General features: G+C 36.3%; 1 protein-coding gene across 2 annotated transcripts in view; it reads right to left on the reverse strand.

Moving 5' to 3' along the window:
* PHIP (pleckstrin homology domain interacting protein) overlaps positions 1–16,096 on the reverse strand; it is a 102,994-nt gene extending 86,898 nt beyond the window's left edge. Inside the window, exons 1-3 of one of the 2 annotated variants that reach the window (XM_027645114.1) lie at positions 16,013–16,096; positions 7,540–7,690; positions 7,329–7,427 (exon numbers count right to left, since the gene is read on the reverse strand). In XM_027645114.1, the coding sequence (XP_027500915.1) occupies positions 7,329–7,427; positions 7,540–7,690; positions 16,013–16,018 (256 nt within the window). In that variant the 5' untranslated portion in view covers positions 16,019–16,096. The remainder of the gene's footprint in view (positions 1–7,328; positions 7,428–7,539; positions 7,691–16,012) is intronic. The other variant, XM_027645113.1, reaches the window with a different exon arrangement.
* Between the last annotated feature and the right edge of the window lie 377 nt (positions 16,097–16,473).

The following is a 16,473-nucleotide window of genomic DNA, read 5'->3' on the forward strand; positions in this document are numbered from 1 at the left end:
AAAAAACCAACCAAACCAAAAACCAACAAACAAAACCCAAAACACAACCCTCCAAAAAAACCCAAATACACACAAACAAACAGAATAAGCTTTTTTTTTCCTCCAGAGTACAGGTAAAAATTAAAAATAGCTGTGTCAAAATTTCCTGCAGTCAAACAATAAAATTGATTTTTCTGGTGCAAGCTAAGATGAGAAATGTTACCAACTGTTAATAACGCCTTTGTACAAATTACAGGCCTTGGTTGTATAACAATTGTTACACATACCTAGCATCAATGTTTGTCAGGTCTTAGGCAGTCTCCAATCTATTTAGCTTGATTTTAACTGCATTTGGACAATAAGTAAATTTAGAAGCCTCTGTGACAGGAAATCTAATATATCTCTCTTGTTTTAGCCATATTAACACTTTTCTGTCTTTGCTTGGCCTCGCACAAACGAGTATGAACACGGTGTTAATCACAGGAAGAGTGAAAAGGTATAAGAAGTTAAATAGTTGCCACGAACTATACATCAGGGAGGGAAGGAAAATGATACTCGATCCCAGGAGGGGTTAGAGGATGCTGGCTGGGCCTTACAGTGAGTCAACCAACATAAAGGGAAGTGTTGGAGAATGAAGAAAATAACAGAAGAGAGATTGCTCGTTCCTTGTTGGAAAGGTATTGAGGAGTGGACACTGCATTGAAAAAATTCCTATCCAAGGCCTGGTTGACCAAGGAAATTAATATTAACCTAGTTTTACATGCCCAACTACTGCTTACCCATGACTCTGCTTTAAAAATAAATACATAAAATTAAAAACAAACAAAAAAGTTGATGTTATTAAGTGGTTGTTGCAAAACACAGTACAATAAACCACCACTTACTTCCAAATGACATTTTGGTTTCAAAATCAGGATTCTTCATATTTAATAATGAAGGCAACTTATCATAAAAACCAGTGTCTGAGAAAGATGCAAATTTGTTGACATTTTGAACATATAAAGAAAATTTTGCCACAAGTTATATTATTTTAAGATGCTATCAATTTTTTACCAACTGGTTCCAAATAAAACGTAGTGGTTTCTAGTTTTGAGTAACTGGGCTCATCTTCATACAACATGACCAGACTCAAAGACTGAAATTGTCTACTTTCACCGAAGCACTGAATGGCTGAGGAGGGAAGGAGGCTATAGAGATCATATTTTCTAAGATTAGGGTCAGTGAGAGCAGTGCTGTGTCCAGTCCAGTTTTGAATACCTCCAAGGATGGACACTTCTCTCTGGGAAGCCTGTATCAGAGCTCTGATCACCCCCAAAACCTGTTTTCTTATGTTTAAATTGAAGTTCCTCTATTTCAGCTTTGGTTCATGACCTCTGTCCTGTCAGGATGCACCAATGAGAAGAGTCTGGCTCCACCTTCATCACATGCTCCCTTTCAAGTATTTATAACCATTGATAGTACCCACTGCCACCCCACCCCCAACATGCTTTCTCTTCTCAAGGCTAAACAATCCCAGGTCTTTTGGCTTCTCCCTGTACAACAGACACCTCAATCCCCCTTCATCATCTTCCTGGTCCTTTGCTGGACTAGCTGCAGTCTGCCCACATCTGTCTTTTCCTGAGCAGCTGGACCCTGCACTCCAGGTGTGATCAATGAGTAGAGGGGAAGGAACATCCCAGACCTAATGGCAGTGTACTGCCTCCAGCAGCCCAGGATGCTGCTTGAGTTTTGTGCAAGGGCACATGGTGTCTGACATGTTCAACACCAGGACAGCAACACAGTTCTCTACAAAGCTGCTTTCCAGCCGGTCAACCCCCAGTCTCCACTGGTGCATGAGGTTATTCCTCTATAAGGGCAGAACCTTTGCTCTTCTCCTTGTGAAACTTCATCAGATTCCTGTTGACCCATTTCTCCACCCTGTCAAGGTCCTCCTCAGTCAGTCACTCCTCCTAGTTTTGCACTGTTAGCAAAACTTAGTGTTTCATCATCCAATGAAGTTGATGAACAATACTGGTTCTAGTACCAACCTCTAGAGTGACTGGCTCTCATGTCAGTCACTGGAATTCATCCTGCTGATCACAGCCCTTTGATCCTAGCACTTCTGCCCATACCTTTTCAGTTTGTCAGTGAGAATGTTATGGGAGTCGGTTCAGAAAGCCTTGCTGAAGTCAGGATAAATAACATTCATTAATGTCCTCTCATCCTCCAAGCCACTGATCTCATTTAAAGGATATTGGGCTAGTCAAGCATGACTTCTTCACAGATTAATGCCAACAACTCTTAAATGTGTACTGGTTTGTGGGGGGTTTTTTTGTATTTTGGCTTCCAGGAGTATCTGCTTCATCACTTGCCCAAGGACTGAGATGAGGAGGATCTACCTTTAGTTCCACAGAGATTCCTTCTTGTCCTACTTCAGGTCCCCTGCCCCATTCTGCAGCAGGACCTACTGCTCCTTCTACTGCTGAAAGACCTGTAAAAACCGTCTTCACATCCACTCACCAGATTTAATGCCAGAAGAACTCCAATTTCTGTTACTGCAGAAACACAGAATGCTTGAAGTTGGAAGGGACCTCTGAAAATCTAGTCTAACGCTTCTTTGAAAGTCAAGTCAAATAAAAATTGCTCAGAATCTTTTACTACAGGTAAAAAAAAAAAGTAAGTGGGGTAGAGTAAGAAACATGTCATTCTTGACCCAAAGGCTCTAACCTTAAGCTCTAAAGCTAAGAGTGTAGATTCCTTTTTTTATAAGGGTAACTCAGGGACCCAAACTGTGAATGAAGAGTTTGGCTCTTAAAACTTAATAAAACAGTACTCTGTTTTTTAAAATCTTTCTTCTACTGTCACAATTCACTGCTGCCAACAACCTTAATCTGAAAACCACACATGTCAAAGAGTTAAAAGCAGCTGATTTGTTTGGTTTCTCTAGGAAGAATGTAAAACTCAAAAGTGAGGCAGTAGGAGTTTTTAGTGGAACTTACAAAAGACTGTAGATTTTCTCCCACTCAAAAGGCATGCAACAGGCACCAACTGAATGCCTTCAAAGTTTCAGTGTCTCTAACTCACTCCCCACCCAAAATAGAACAAGCAGCTCAAAGAGAAACAGCAATTTGTTAAAAGAAAAATGAATTTAGGGGTCTGAAAGACATGGTAGTATTATCCATGCTTATTTTTTCCCCGTGGCTTTCTTATTTTAATTTTACTAAAGTGACTGATTCTATCACCTTATTTACATGGTCTTATTCTTGAATGTGAAATGCCTTAAAGATGGAGGATAGTAATCTTCCTTATCCACTAGTCACTTTGTGCCAAGTATAAGTTACATCTTTAAAATGCATACACAATCTTTCATTTTCTTCCTTTCTCGAGTTGTATTAATTAATGGAGGTTCTGTTCTGAAGACCAGAGTCCACTTCCATTCTCCTTTCATTCACACCAAAATAGAACAAGATTCAGAAGAATCCTGGAAGGACACCCAAAAAATATACTTCACTTACAGCTCTTACCCTTATTGAATCAAGTTTCATTAACTTAAGAGGCTAGACAGTCCTCTAATGAATACTGAGGGGTTTAGAGCTGTTAAAAATAATAGTAAAGAAGAGACTGCTAGACAACTCCTTTCACTCTCCAAGACAGTAAGACTGAACATATCAAGCATTCACTTCTGGGCTGTTGAGGAGGTTTTTTTTCTCTCCTTCTTCAAAGATGCCCAAGACCCAAAAAAATCAGCTTGAATTGACTTTACCTTCCTCCCATTTCTCTGTTGAGCTTCTGAACTCTATGCAGCACTCTAAGCCTCTTGGCTTATAGATGACTGTCAACCAAGTAATGCAGTTAAGCTAGTTATTCGATCAAGCCAGAACTTGTCCCTGGGCATATGAAGAAGGTAAAAGTATACAGACTCAAAAATGGAGTATTTCTGAAAATACAAAAATCCTATATACATCTCAAACTTCACATATAATATTAATTTGCTTGATGAAAGTAACTGCCAACCCTTACTAATTCAGAATGGTAAAAGTTGAGCTATTTCAAAAGGCAGAAGGCAAAAAACAAATTAAAGCAATACAGTCTCAAGCATTTCCAAACTTCCCAGACTTCAATGAAATTCTACTTGCTTTTACTATATATTTATTCCACCGGTATTTTACTCAAAGTTCCATAAGCCTTCTGCAGCTCATTTTTTCTTGCATAACAACATGTCATCTACTTTAGTATAATTCACTTTAAACTTGAATAAACATATATAACATGATGTTATTCTTACATAGATCTTTTAACATAAAGGCAGTCTTTTCCTTAATTTTTTTTTACTGTAGTGAACAGAATAATACAGTTACACAAAGTACTCTTAGATTAGCTTTTAGGTCTAAAGTATTTACTATTTTTGTAAAAATAGACATCTACACTGCTTTCAGAACCTTGCATTCTCTTTACAGCCAAAACAGCAGTGTCATTTAAAAAAAAAGAAAAAGTATAAAATGCCTCAGAACCTTTCTTGAGGTGGATTACTCTGCGAAACCATGAAATACTGTTTTTGAAAGGCAGACATTTTCACTGGTCAGGAAAAACATTCTTCACTGTCTCTGGCAAAAAGCCAGTCTCACTCAGGTCCTCACACTTGACAACTGAGTTCTGAGCTCAAAGCTCTTCTGGGTTTATGCTCAGGTTCTTTTCTTTTTCAGCAGTTCCTGAAGATTACTGGGAAAATTACGGGGAAAATTAAAGAGAAAAAGAGTTCTTTTTCCCTTTCTGCATCCAAGAAGACAAAACCAAATGAATATTTCTGTATGTTGACTGAAATGTGCATTAAGTTTTCCTGCACAACATAAAAGGATTTCAGTGTCTTTTCTGCTCCTCAAACATTAGCAGGTTATCCACCTGAAATAAATACAGCCTTAAAAATAATATGTTCTAATTATTTTTTTTCTTTCTGTTGAGCAAATACATAAAGAACAGACTTCCCATCATATTGCCCACACTGTGGGAACACTGGAAGTTATTTAAAGAAACAGAAAAAATGTCTAATTTAATTTATAAAAGTGCCATTCTAGTTCCTCATTTCATTGACAGATCAGAGTAGAATACGACAAACCAAACTCAAATGCTTTAACACGCAGCTCCGAACCAAATATCCCAAAAATCCAAATACACTTCAGTTGAAAACATTCAGTTACCAGCACTTATCTCAATGTTTGGAAAAGGAAATTACTGGTCATGAAAAAAGTGGTATGTTGAAATAACTGTAATTTCGCAAATATTCAGTGCTCTGCAAAGGATTCAATAAAAATAACACTTATTTTAAAAGCCTGACTTGTTCTTCTCAAAAAACAGTCTCAAAGTTATTTTTCTTAACATTTAATTTCACTACCACAGCAACTCTACCTTTTTTTGAACTCCAGCTACCATGGATCTCATACACTGGTCTTTTTCCCTTTAAAAAGTACACACCAGCTGCTACATACTGCAAGCTACAGTAAAATGCAGAACAGTCCTTATCAATTCTGATTCCTACAACATATTTTAAAATGTATTTGTGAGTAAAAGAAAAGCTAAACAACCGCTAAAGGAATCTTAGCTATGAGAAAGCTCAGTCCTACAGTCATCTTGCAGAAATAGCTGCTATTTCAGCCCAAGATTTTTCAAGTTTACAATCATCATGCCATTGCACAACCACTCAAGAGGGGGATTATTCAATTCGGCAACAAGCATTTTCTCCCACACATCCAGAGCACAACACAGAAAAAGCTCTCTACATGAATACCAAAATAGCAGCTCTAAACAAAACCACACTGAATGGATGCAGGGGCTACATTAGAGGGAACCACTTCTGACCAATATATGTACCAGGTGAGGAGGTTCTGAAAATTCAGCTCTAAAAGCCAAGCAAAACCATGTTTCTCTTCCTATATTCCAAGCATCTACAAAATATCATGGAAAGCGTGCAACTTGTGCTTTAAAATGGCAATACTACTAGGACACTAAATACTCTGCCATCTGACCAAAGCAAAATTGGCTGTTCTCAACTTAAGAGCGTAGCTGTAGCATGGTTCTGCTTCAGCTGTTAGGACAGAACTATAATTCTCTGAATAAAGTGTAATGGTATTTTGAGATTTCATTTTGAGTTCCTTCAACATTAGAAAAAAATATAAATAGCACAAATTAAGCTCCCTCAATTATATATTTTATGTTTTATATATCTATCTAAATTCATCAAAAACTTATACCAACAGCCTGCAAAAGGAGTTTAGAGATGGAAAAATTGTAATGGCAAGTTACCACATTAAAAATGTCTCTGTTCCTCATAGCACTTGGCTATATATTTATACATTGTTACTATATAGTGTATGTATATATATATATATATATATATACACACACCTTGTATGCGCTGTTACATAGTTATATATTAGTTCCCCATTATAACCAGAGTCTTATCTTTTTTGCCAAGACAGAAACCTTTGTCTTTGCAGAAGGTGCTGCACCTCATCCAAAGTGAATCAATTGGATATTCTCTGTCCACTTTCATCCACCACTGCACATCTATCTGCAACTGCCATTTTGGTAAAAAACACTCCTGTTTTGGTGTAATCCACACTAACAATTTGGTCCTAATCAGATTTTCTCCCTTCCCTGGACATCAACAGAGAAAGATGAAAAGACAAGTGATTTTGCACACTTTTGTATCCATGAATAAGAGAAATGGGGTGGTCTTTAAATCTCCTAAAATATCACAAGTCTTGATCCTTCTAGCAACTAAACAAACATGTATCTTGGTTCTTAAAAGGTTAAAAGCTAACAAACATGTTTTAGGGACCATATGAGAGCTTAAAAATAATAACTGTAATACCACTGACCTTCAGCTTTCAGTTTTTCAACAGTACAGACAGAACATTCATGCTTCACCATACAGCACAGCAAAGCAAAGTAAAGCACAGCTACAAAATTACTGAACGGACCAGAGAGCAAAAAGAATAACTTCTGCAAGACTCAAAGGAAACCAGTTGACTTGACTTTCTCTCCCTAACAATAGGTGCAGGCCTTGCTGTCCTACAGTACTTTTATCTACTGGCAGCTTTATTACATCTTTAAGAAAGAGTTTTATTTTTATGTATTCACTGTTTGAATGTATTTTATTCAATTTTATACTTCAAAGACAAAATTAGCTTTAGAGCAGAACTAGTATATGAATTTACAACAAATATGGCAACACAATCTTAATAAAAACACGAAAAGTAAGGTACGTGACACAAATAAGGACAGAACTATTACTTGGCTCTCATCATCACAATCATCAGTCACTCTGGGAGTTAGGTATTATAATGGCAAAGCCAGAATAAAAGTGAACTTACCTATACTAGGTGGACTGCCATAATTTACAGGGGACTCTGGAGGCCTTCCACAATGCAGTGCAGCAAGAGCAGATCCCTTCCATACAACATGTTTGCAACCTGTTTGCAACAAAAAAAGATTTAGGTAAATACTTTTTTTTTTTTTTAAAGAAAACCACAGGAAATCCATGAAGTACCAAGAACTCCCAAAGTTCCCATAAAAATTTCATACTTTTGTTTGTACGAAGCAAAGACTGTCTGCCAGCTCCTAATAACGTCTGCACTCCAGGGACACTTTGTGGAATTTCTTGCTCTAGAAGTGGTCCAAGTCGATGGCATATTTGAAGCAAGTGATCAGGTGCCAAGTGTCTGTAATATTTCACCTATTATATCAAAGAGCAAACAAAACATCTGATAAACAATACAATATTTTTGATGCATTACTAGTTTAATTTTTTTTCCCCAAACTGTTACACAAATTTGTAAGAAAATTATAGGATATTAGGGATAAAAACAAATTATGACCTTTAAGTATAATAATTCATTCCAGCTGGTCCTAATTAATTCTTCTATTCAGCACATGTCACTTGTACAGAACTGTTGGTATTTACTACTCTCTGACTTTAAATCACAGTTGCTCATACACAAATAAGCTCCCATACAATCACAAGAAGAGTATATAATCAATATTATATTTAAGTAGCAGCCTGTTCAATTTAAATTACTGTAAGATAAAGATGAGACAAACATTTACAGAATTCTTGCAAGATTCACAAATACCAAATAAATAGCACAGCTTTGTAGAAGAAAACGCAAAACCACCCTGCCTCAATTCACCTAAGTTACAACATCTTGTTGAAGCTCCACAACTGGATTTAATTATTTTACATCTAAAACGTTTTAACAAAAATGTTGGCTTAAGTAAGTCAACTCTCAAATTCTTTATGTGGTCCCTACTATAGTACTAAGGTGACGAACTTTTGTAACAGTTCATAATTTTAAACTGCAAAGTACCAAAACAAGGTCCTATTATCAGGAAGAGAACTTCTCACTACTTGATTATAACCAGTATTAATGACCTCCCAGACAAAACCAGTCCATTCTTTTGAACTACTAGAATTCTAAATCAGAAAACTGTCTTATATAACAAGGGGAAAAAAAGTTTTGAAATTTATGTGACAACAATAAAATTCTACTAACATAAGGCTTTTGCTGAAGAAATAGCATTTTTTAAATGCATAAGCTATTGTCAACTCAGACTATAACAAAAAAAATTTTAAATAATAAATTAAGAGGGAGAATAGATTCAGTTTTCTTCAGTTCTTGTGCAGGATCTGGGATGTAATAGTTTCATCCTTCACACAGCCTGAAATACATCTTCACAGCTTTACTTCACAGGAAAAAAAAAAAGAAACACTGCAGTAAAAGCTTACGATGTTTTGTTATCCTGCAACTAGAAGGCGTGACAGACATTTGGGCACAGTGATGCTTCTGTATTACACAGAATTCCCAGGTATATACCTCATTCTTCCTCAGATGTGCTCCCATCTTCCTGACACACCCTAACGGTCTCGTGTATTCTAGCAGTTTGTTAATACCAAGAGTGCTGATCTCTGAAACTGAGGCTCTGGAAAAGCCTTGCTGACACCAGTAATTCCCACCACCTGCACCACCACAACCTTGTGGTGGAGGAGGGAAAGTTTTGTCTCTCCTTTCGTGGTCTAACCCTGCCACAGCTCAGCCCCACAAAGCCACTTGCTCATTCCCACCACAGCGAAATGGGGGAGAAAATCGGATGGGTAAAAGAGTAAAAACTTGTGGTTTGAGATGAAGACAGTTTAATAGGTAAAGCAAAAGCTGCATGGCAAAGCAAAATAAGAATTCACTCACTCCTTCCCATCGGTGGGTAAATGTTTAGCTGCTACCTGTAAAGCAGGGCTTTCCTTCTGTGGATTATATCACATTTGTAGTAGGCCTTGCAAGATTTCTAAATTTGACTGTCTAAAAGTTAAATGACTTACAAAATTCACAAAAGTTTAAAAAAAAAAAAAAGAAAAAGGTTTTTCTTCAAAAAAAAATTAAAAATTATATTTTACTTCAATAAAGTTGCAGTTGATTGTACAGATCAGTTCATTTAAAATTGCTAAATTCAATGTCAGACAGGCACTCTGTTAGAAGAGTGGCAAAAAATAATCCAGAATTCAGAATTTGCATATTACTGATAAGAAAAATGAACCAGAATAGCAAATCAAACATGCTTTTTTCTGCTTAAAGGAGAATCACAGTCAAAACACAGGCTTGAGAGCTCTAAAATACCCAAATAGCCACCCACAACATGTAATGAAGCTAAGTACAGCTTTTGCCAGCAACAGCCCCGATACATTTCCTCAGCTTTTGTTCTCCTCTGTTCCTATCAAAAGGAGCACAAAAACTTAAGAAACACTGCTCTTCACATAATTCCATCTGAAAGCAGGATTTATGTCTGCAAAATCCGAACTTGCCTCTCAAAGAGTAATTTTTTTTGTTTATCCACAAATAATCCAGCTAAATACGTAATACGCTCAAAACTCTACAGTTTTACACATCCTCACAAAGGCACAAAATCTGAAGTAAATAAAGCAAATCGGCTTTGACACATTCCGAAACTACAGCAGGCTGACATCTTGAGTCATACTTCTCAGGGTTTGTCATAAGCCATGTGTTCACTTTTTATTTTAGCACAAACTGGATACAGTCAATTCCTCCTGCAGTTTTTAAAGCAAATGTTTTGAAAAGAGGGATCTATTTGTATTATTCTTGTTCATCTATATTAAAGATCTTAATATATACCTTACACCCACACTACAGTCTCTTCTCATTTAAGTCCCTTTACGTGAAAAGAGCTATTTATGCCAAGTTCCCCAGTAGTTTTGTGATGCTTCTCCACAGTATTTTTCTGAATAATCATAGTTCACTACTTAGCAGCATTCGCAACCAGCCCATTTACAAACTGATTCACCAATGCTAAGTGAGCTGTATGCTTTACAAAAAAAAGTGGGACTGCCCATTTAAACACTTGCTAGTTCCAGAAAGTTTATAGAGCTATTTCATGAACCATTCCTATATAAGACTAAAATGCACACAAGAAAATTAAATAAAAAAAGTAGGTTTCATTTCCCCGTAAAATCTCATAGGAAAAGAAAACTCTTAATATTCATCACAGGTTTGATTTCGACAGCTTTCTTTCCTTTTTCCTGCTTCCATAAACAAGTAAAAGATGAAACTTAAACAGCCTATTAAAAACAAGCTATTAAGTTTTCTCCAGATGAAATCATTTCTTTTCCAAAAAAATTCTTTTAACAGTACTAATACAATAGTTTCAATTAAAAGGAACCTACAATCATCATCTAGTCCAACTGCCTGACCACTGCAGGGCTGACCAAAAGTTAAAGCACAGTGTCAAGGGCATTATCCAAATGTCTCAAACACCAACAGGTTTGGGGCTGCAAACATCTCTCTAGGCAGCCTGTTCCAGTGCTGATTTGTATGTGTGACTATTACCATTACAGTGGAAGCCACAAATTTTAAAAAGTGTATAACAGAAATTCACCTTAGTCCCAATTCTTTCTTTTTGAAAAAGGAAAAAAAAAATGTAGAAAAGATAACCACAACATGGTAGCAACAACTCAAGACAGGACAAGGTAAGTTTATTTAATACATTAAATGACAAAGAAAACTACAATCAGATTGTTCTGCAGTGCAGACTACCAGGAGACAATTCTTGCATTGACAAACTGTAAAAAGGAGCTAGAACCAACAAAAATATACCTATAACCTATGTCCTCCTCCTAAAATAAATAATAAAAAACACACCAAAAAACAGAAAACACCAAAAAAACCCAAAACTACTGTCAGAGAACTTTCAAGACAGATTTCTGTGACCAAAAAGAGATAAATAAATTTTTGTTTTAATAGTAACTTTACAAGCTTTGTCAGAAATTGAAAAGCTCATGACAACTCAATAGAATGACAGAAATTTGTTTTGATATCATTCTCTGATTCCAAGAAAAGAAAGTAAAGCTAAAAAAAAAAATAACAGATGTACACGTATTTAAAATTCATACAGCCTTAAAAGAAAGTGAAAACTGGACTCTACAAACAGGAATTTCAAAATTTTATGCCAAAACTGTGATGTCAAAAAGCATATAGAAAGCACAGCATTTTTTTTTTCCTCTGCCATCCCACTTAGCTGAAATTCTGGCTGTTTTCCTTCCTCACCCTATTAGGCTTTCTGCCTAAAGAATGCACAGAAGACGTGTTTTTAAGGTAAAGTAATAAACTCTCTTTTTGTTCTCATAGTCTTTTTACTGAAGTTAATAACACTTCCTAAACATTACTGTAACAAAAATTAAAACTCTTTTAGCAAATACAAATTTTTCAGATCTTCGGTACAAACAATATTTTCTAGAAAATAAGAAGCAGCATTGCCCTCAACCTCACCCTTTACCTACTACTCCCAACTTCACTTATTCCAAACAAGCAGCATGGGAATACACAAAATGCAGCTTCACAGCTCTTTGGACTAACATTCAAATCTTTATTACCTTTGAAATAGACCTAAGTGCTTTTATTTTCATTCTGCATGACTGCAGAATAATTCAGCATCAGAATCACAATGAATGCATCAAAAGAATCATGATTTGACCCAGACTCTTCACTTAGATTCTCTATACGTGATGCAGTTATTCACTATGCGTGTTTTAGACATCAAGCAAAATATGACCTTATTCCAGTGCTCCAAATGCTCTGCACACCGAAACATTCCCTGCAGAATTGTTGTTCCCCCCACCACCATGCTAACAGTTGGCACCCTTAACTACAAGGCTGACCGTAAAAATCTTTAAGAAAAACACATTTCCACACAAGGACATTTAACAAAAAAAATCTAGTCAGTCAGCTAGCTGTATTTCAAGATGCAAGAGCTCAATCTTACTAACACCAGCAGCTATCCCAGCTTTGACTATTCTGCTATGTAAGATATTGCCCAAAACAAGCTCCAAATTGAATTACAGTAATTGCTATACTATATCAGACCATCAATCTAACAGAGTACTGGGTACCAGCAGCCACTGCCTTATCACTGTAAAATTAGGAATTACAGTGAAATGCAAGTACTTGTCTCTGAAGAATTCTCATTCCTGTTTTTCTTTTTGGGGTGGATGGGGCAGGGGCAAAAAAGTACAGGGAGGGGAGAATTGGAGAATTAACCATTTTTCCCAAAACATATTTATTTCTCATGTACTTTTTAACTATGCTTGGGCTAAAACTATATAGATAGTTAGCCACTATGTCCTATTAGAATGCCTACTATTTTACTGTGACATTACTTTTTCTCTAATTAAATAGACCCATATGAAACCAACCACCTCAAGAACATATTATTTTTTCAACTTTTTAATGCTTTTAATAGGTGTGAGGCCAGAGCAGATAAACTCAAACCTTAGTGTAAACAGACTGCTGTAAGCTTACCACATGAGAAGGTACGAACAGAAAGCAGCATTTTCAGCTTTATGGGTTAAGAGGTTCAACTATTCCTGTTACTGTTAGATTACCTGCATCTGTTTGCCTTTCTTAAATTCACTCAATGTTTTGTGGGTTTCATTGGTCTGTTGTTTTGTTGTTTTTTTTTTTCATAAAAGGTACATCTTAGAAACTTGATATTCCCCTTTAGCCCATCTCTCATCTGTATTTCTCAGTCTCAGTTTGAAAGAACTATCACAAAACAGTTGATTTGGCCAAACCTCTTGATCACCTGTGGAAGACACAAATGTGTGGTACTTCTCACAACGAACAAGAGTTCCTCTCATCAAAATATAATCGTTTAAACAGAGAGCTTTTAACATCACCTAAATTCTCAATTATGGGAACAGTCTGTAAAACAGAAATGCTTGTCTTTTAGAACTAAGAGAAAAGCATTTAAGTTGACACATGTCCAACAATAGCACTGATAATGAGACCAAAAATCTGTCTAGGGATCACAATCATTTCACAGGTTTTCTTAGCCCCAGTGCCAAGTCTTTCAGAACACCTTCCAAAATACCATAAAGGCTTTCCCCAAAAAACTGTTAATAAAAACTAGGTGATGATGCAGCTCTCTGATTCAACGTAAGCTTTAATTTTGCTCCTTATTTCTTTGAATACCTTTACAGCACAACATTTCCTGAAGAAACAAACCACTTATTATCTGGTTACTTATTAAGAAACAGAATTTCTAAACAGTAACCGCAATGCTGACTAGAAGCCTTGGGTATTATATGAACAAAGAAACACAGTATCAATGTACTTAGTGTCCCAGTCCCACAGATACTATTTGTAACTTTGTGTAGGTTTGCACAACTTGAAAGGAAAGAAAGTAGAATGGCATGAAAAGAACATTTTGTAATTTTCACTTGAAATCACATTTAATAATTGTGGGCCGGGGAAGCAAAAGGGACAAATGTTAGCAAAATAGTCACCCAACAGGCACACAGCTACTAAACCCATTGCACCATCCTCCTATTTCATGTGAAGTCCCTGCCTTCTCCCCCTTCAACCACCACCATCATGAATAACTCTAATTCAACAGAGAAAATGACAATTACATGAATATTTTGGACAAGAAAGTTTACACAATAGTTCTGATCATATACACCACAATGCTTGTACCATAGAAGACCTCTCTCTCTCTCAAAAAAAAAAAAAAAAAAAAAAAAACCAACCACTCCCCTATGGTAGCTCTAAATTGTTGCAGTGAACCTTAACAGTTGGCTTCATCCAACTTTGATCCCAAAGGAAGCAACCCCAACAACACTTTGTCCAAGCCCTGCACACCCACTCCTATCATCCCTTGATGGTGGTATGACCCGTGTTGCTGCACACCAAAAGAGAGCTGAACCATCTGAAAGTTATTTTTGTACTGTTCATTTTTCCGATAGTTCAGCCCCCTTACCCAACTAACCACACGTTTGGATGAGCACTCCTGCCTACACTAAGGGTGCAACAGAAACTCACAGCTTTCATCCACATACACAATCAGAGCAGCTACACCCGCAGGGAAACTACAACATGAAAAAACCCAATTACCCTGGAGTGAAATGATGCACCAAAGCTTGCTCGTGTGTCCTAACAAAGGCCCTAAAAAAGGTGTTTTGAAGCCTAAAAGTGCAATACAACACTTAGACAAAACTCCTCAAAGTCTGCCCCCAAAAATGAGAAATCCTCACTCTTTTTTTAGAAAAAAAAAAAAGAGAGAAAAATATCTGGCTTATAATTAATAAGTTTTCACAACAAATGCGAGAGAACACAAAGCATCCTGAGATCTGTTACTGAAGAGTCCCATCATCCTCAATACACCTACACTGAAAGTGGCCTGCCAGGGACTCTATTCTCAAAAGGTCTTAGGTTACAGCACAAACAGAAATCTCAATACTGGCAATATTAGAACAAGATTGACACTGAAATAAGAGCCTACACTATCAAAACCAGATCAAGTAATTTATACCACACAGTGTGACCACAGGAAAATATAATATACAAATATTTAAAATGAAGAAAAATCACTTAAGAATATAAAATAAGTAAAGTAGTATTTCTGAACTCATGTGTTTTCCTGTAGCATTACAAGGATGCACAGCATGGTATTAGCTTAGAGAAGAAAATGAAACATTTACCTTCACTGGTCAAACAGAAAAATGTACAAGTAATGTACAAGATGGAAATTGCATCAAATTTAACACAAATTAAGTTAAAGAAATGAAACATCTAAGGCTGTGAATTTCAGTCTAAGAACAGAAGATTAACTCTAATAGGAATTCTTAAAAAAATGTTTTTAAAATAAGGACAAAATCAGGAACATCATAATCTCTTGAAAAGATATCCATACATATATTAAAGGAATGATTTATTATATACATACATACAATAAAAGGCATGATTTCATGCACAACAAAAGAGCCTGGGATTAAATCCACCTGTGTTACACAGAGCCCTTATTCCCTCCTAGAGTAAAAGTCAGACATCTAACATACATTTACTGGTGATTTTATTTCCTAGCTTTTCTCCCCTCAGACCTTTCTATGAAGTTTAGTGAAAGCTCATGACATTCATTTCTGAGAAGTGGCACCCAAACATGACTAAACATGCTGTCTTCAGAAAGAGTCATCATCCTAAAGCTGGAAAAATTTTAAATGAAAAAAAAATATGAAGAAACAGAATGCTAGCTCATCATCAGCCTCTGTCTTAAAGCTAAAATCCTTTAGTTTGATATAAATAAGTTTTTGTTTAATGAACAAGACATAGTGAAAAACACTGCTTTAGTACAAAATGTAACTGTGACACTGCAAATACACTTCTGGGCCAGCTTTCACAAGCCTAAAGTGTCAAGTCATACAAAGTTCACATATTTTTGAAAACTGAAGCAAGAACAAATACAAAGGATGGAGAGAAGCATCAAAACCAAAGTAATCTATTTCACACACGCACCCCAACATCGAGGTGGGGACAAGGTAGAAAAGGCCACAGAAACATTTATCAGGAAGTTTAAGAAAACTTTGTTATGAAGACTAGGAAAAGAAAAACGACCTGGTCAGCATCATCTCTTCAAATATAACTATCCAGCATCAAGTCCAAGTTTTGAGGAAGTACATCTTATGTCATTAGATACGTATTCTAAATAAGTTGGTATTTACCTGCATTCCACAAACAAAAGAAGTTTCTCAGAAAGGGTGTGAACGAACTTGTCTCTCACCAAGTGTTCTTACTTCAACCCTTAAAATATCTTTTTCCTCACTATCTCCTTCTTCACATCCTTTTACATCCTGAATATACACAAACCCCCCAAATCCATACTACAGTAAGACTGCACTTCCAATTCTTTATAATTTACAGGATAAAAGAGAAAGATTCATGATAAGTTTTACCAATCAACTTCTGACCATCATTTGAAATGAGTAACATGGCCTCCCAGTCTTACAAATAAATAAGTAAATAAGAATGGCATAATATGCACTTTGAAATTCCCAGCTGAATTTCTTGATGATACTTGCTTTCAGGAAAATTCAAAAGTATTGGTATGTACCCACATGTATTCAACAAGTTAGTCACTACCCATTCTCCAACACCACATGCATGAAAATGCCTGTGCCAAAAC

The sequence above is a fragment of the Corapipo altera genome, unplaced genomic scaffold, assembly GCF_003945725.1.
Source record: "Corapipo altera isolate COAL_440 unplaced genomic scaffold, ASM394572v1 2, whole genome shotgun sequence".
Classification (NCBI taxonomy): domain Eukaryota; kingdom Metazoa; phylum Chordata; class Aves; order Passeriformes; family Pipridae; genus Corapipo; species Corapipo altera.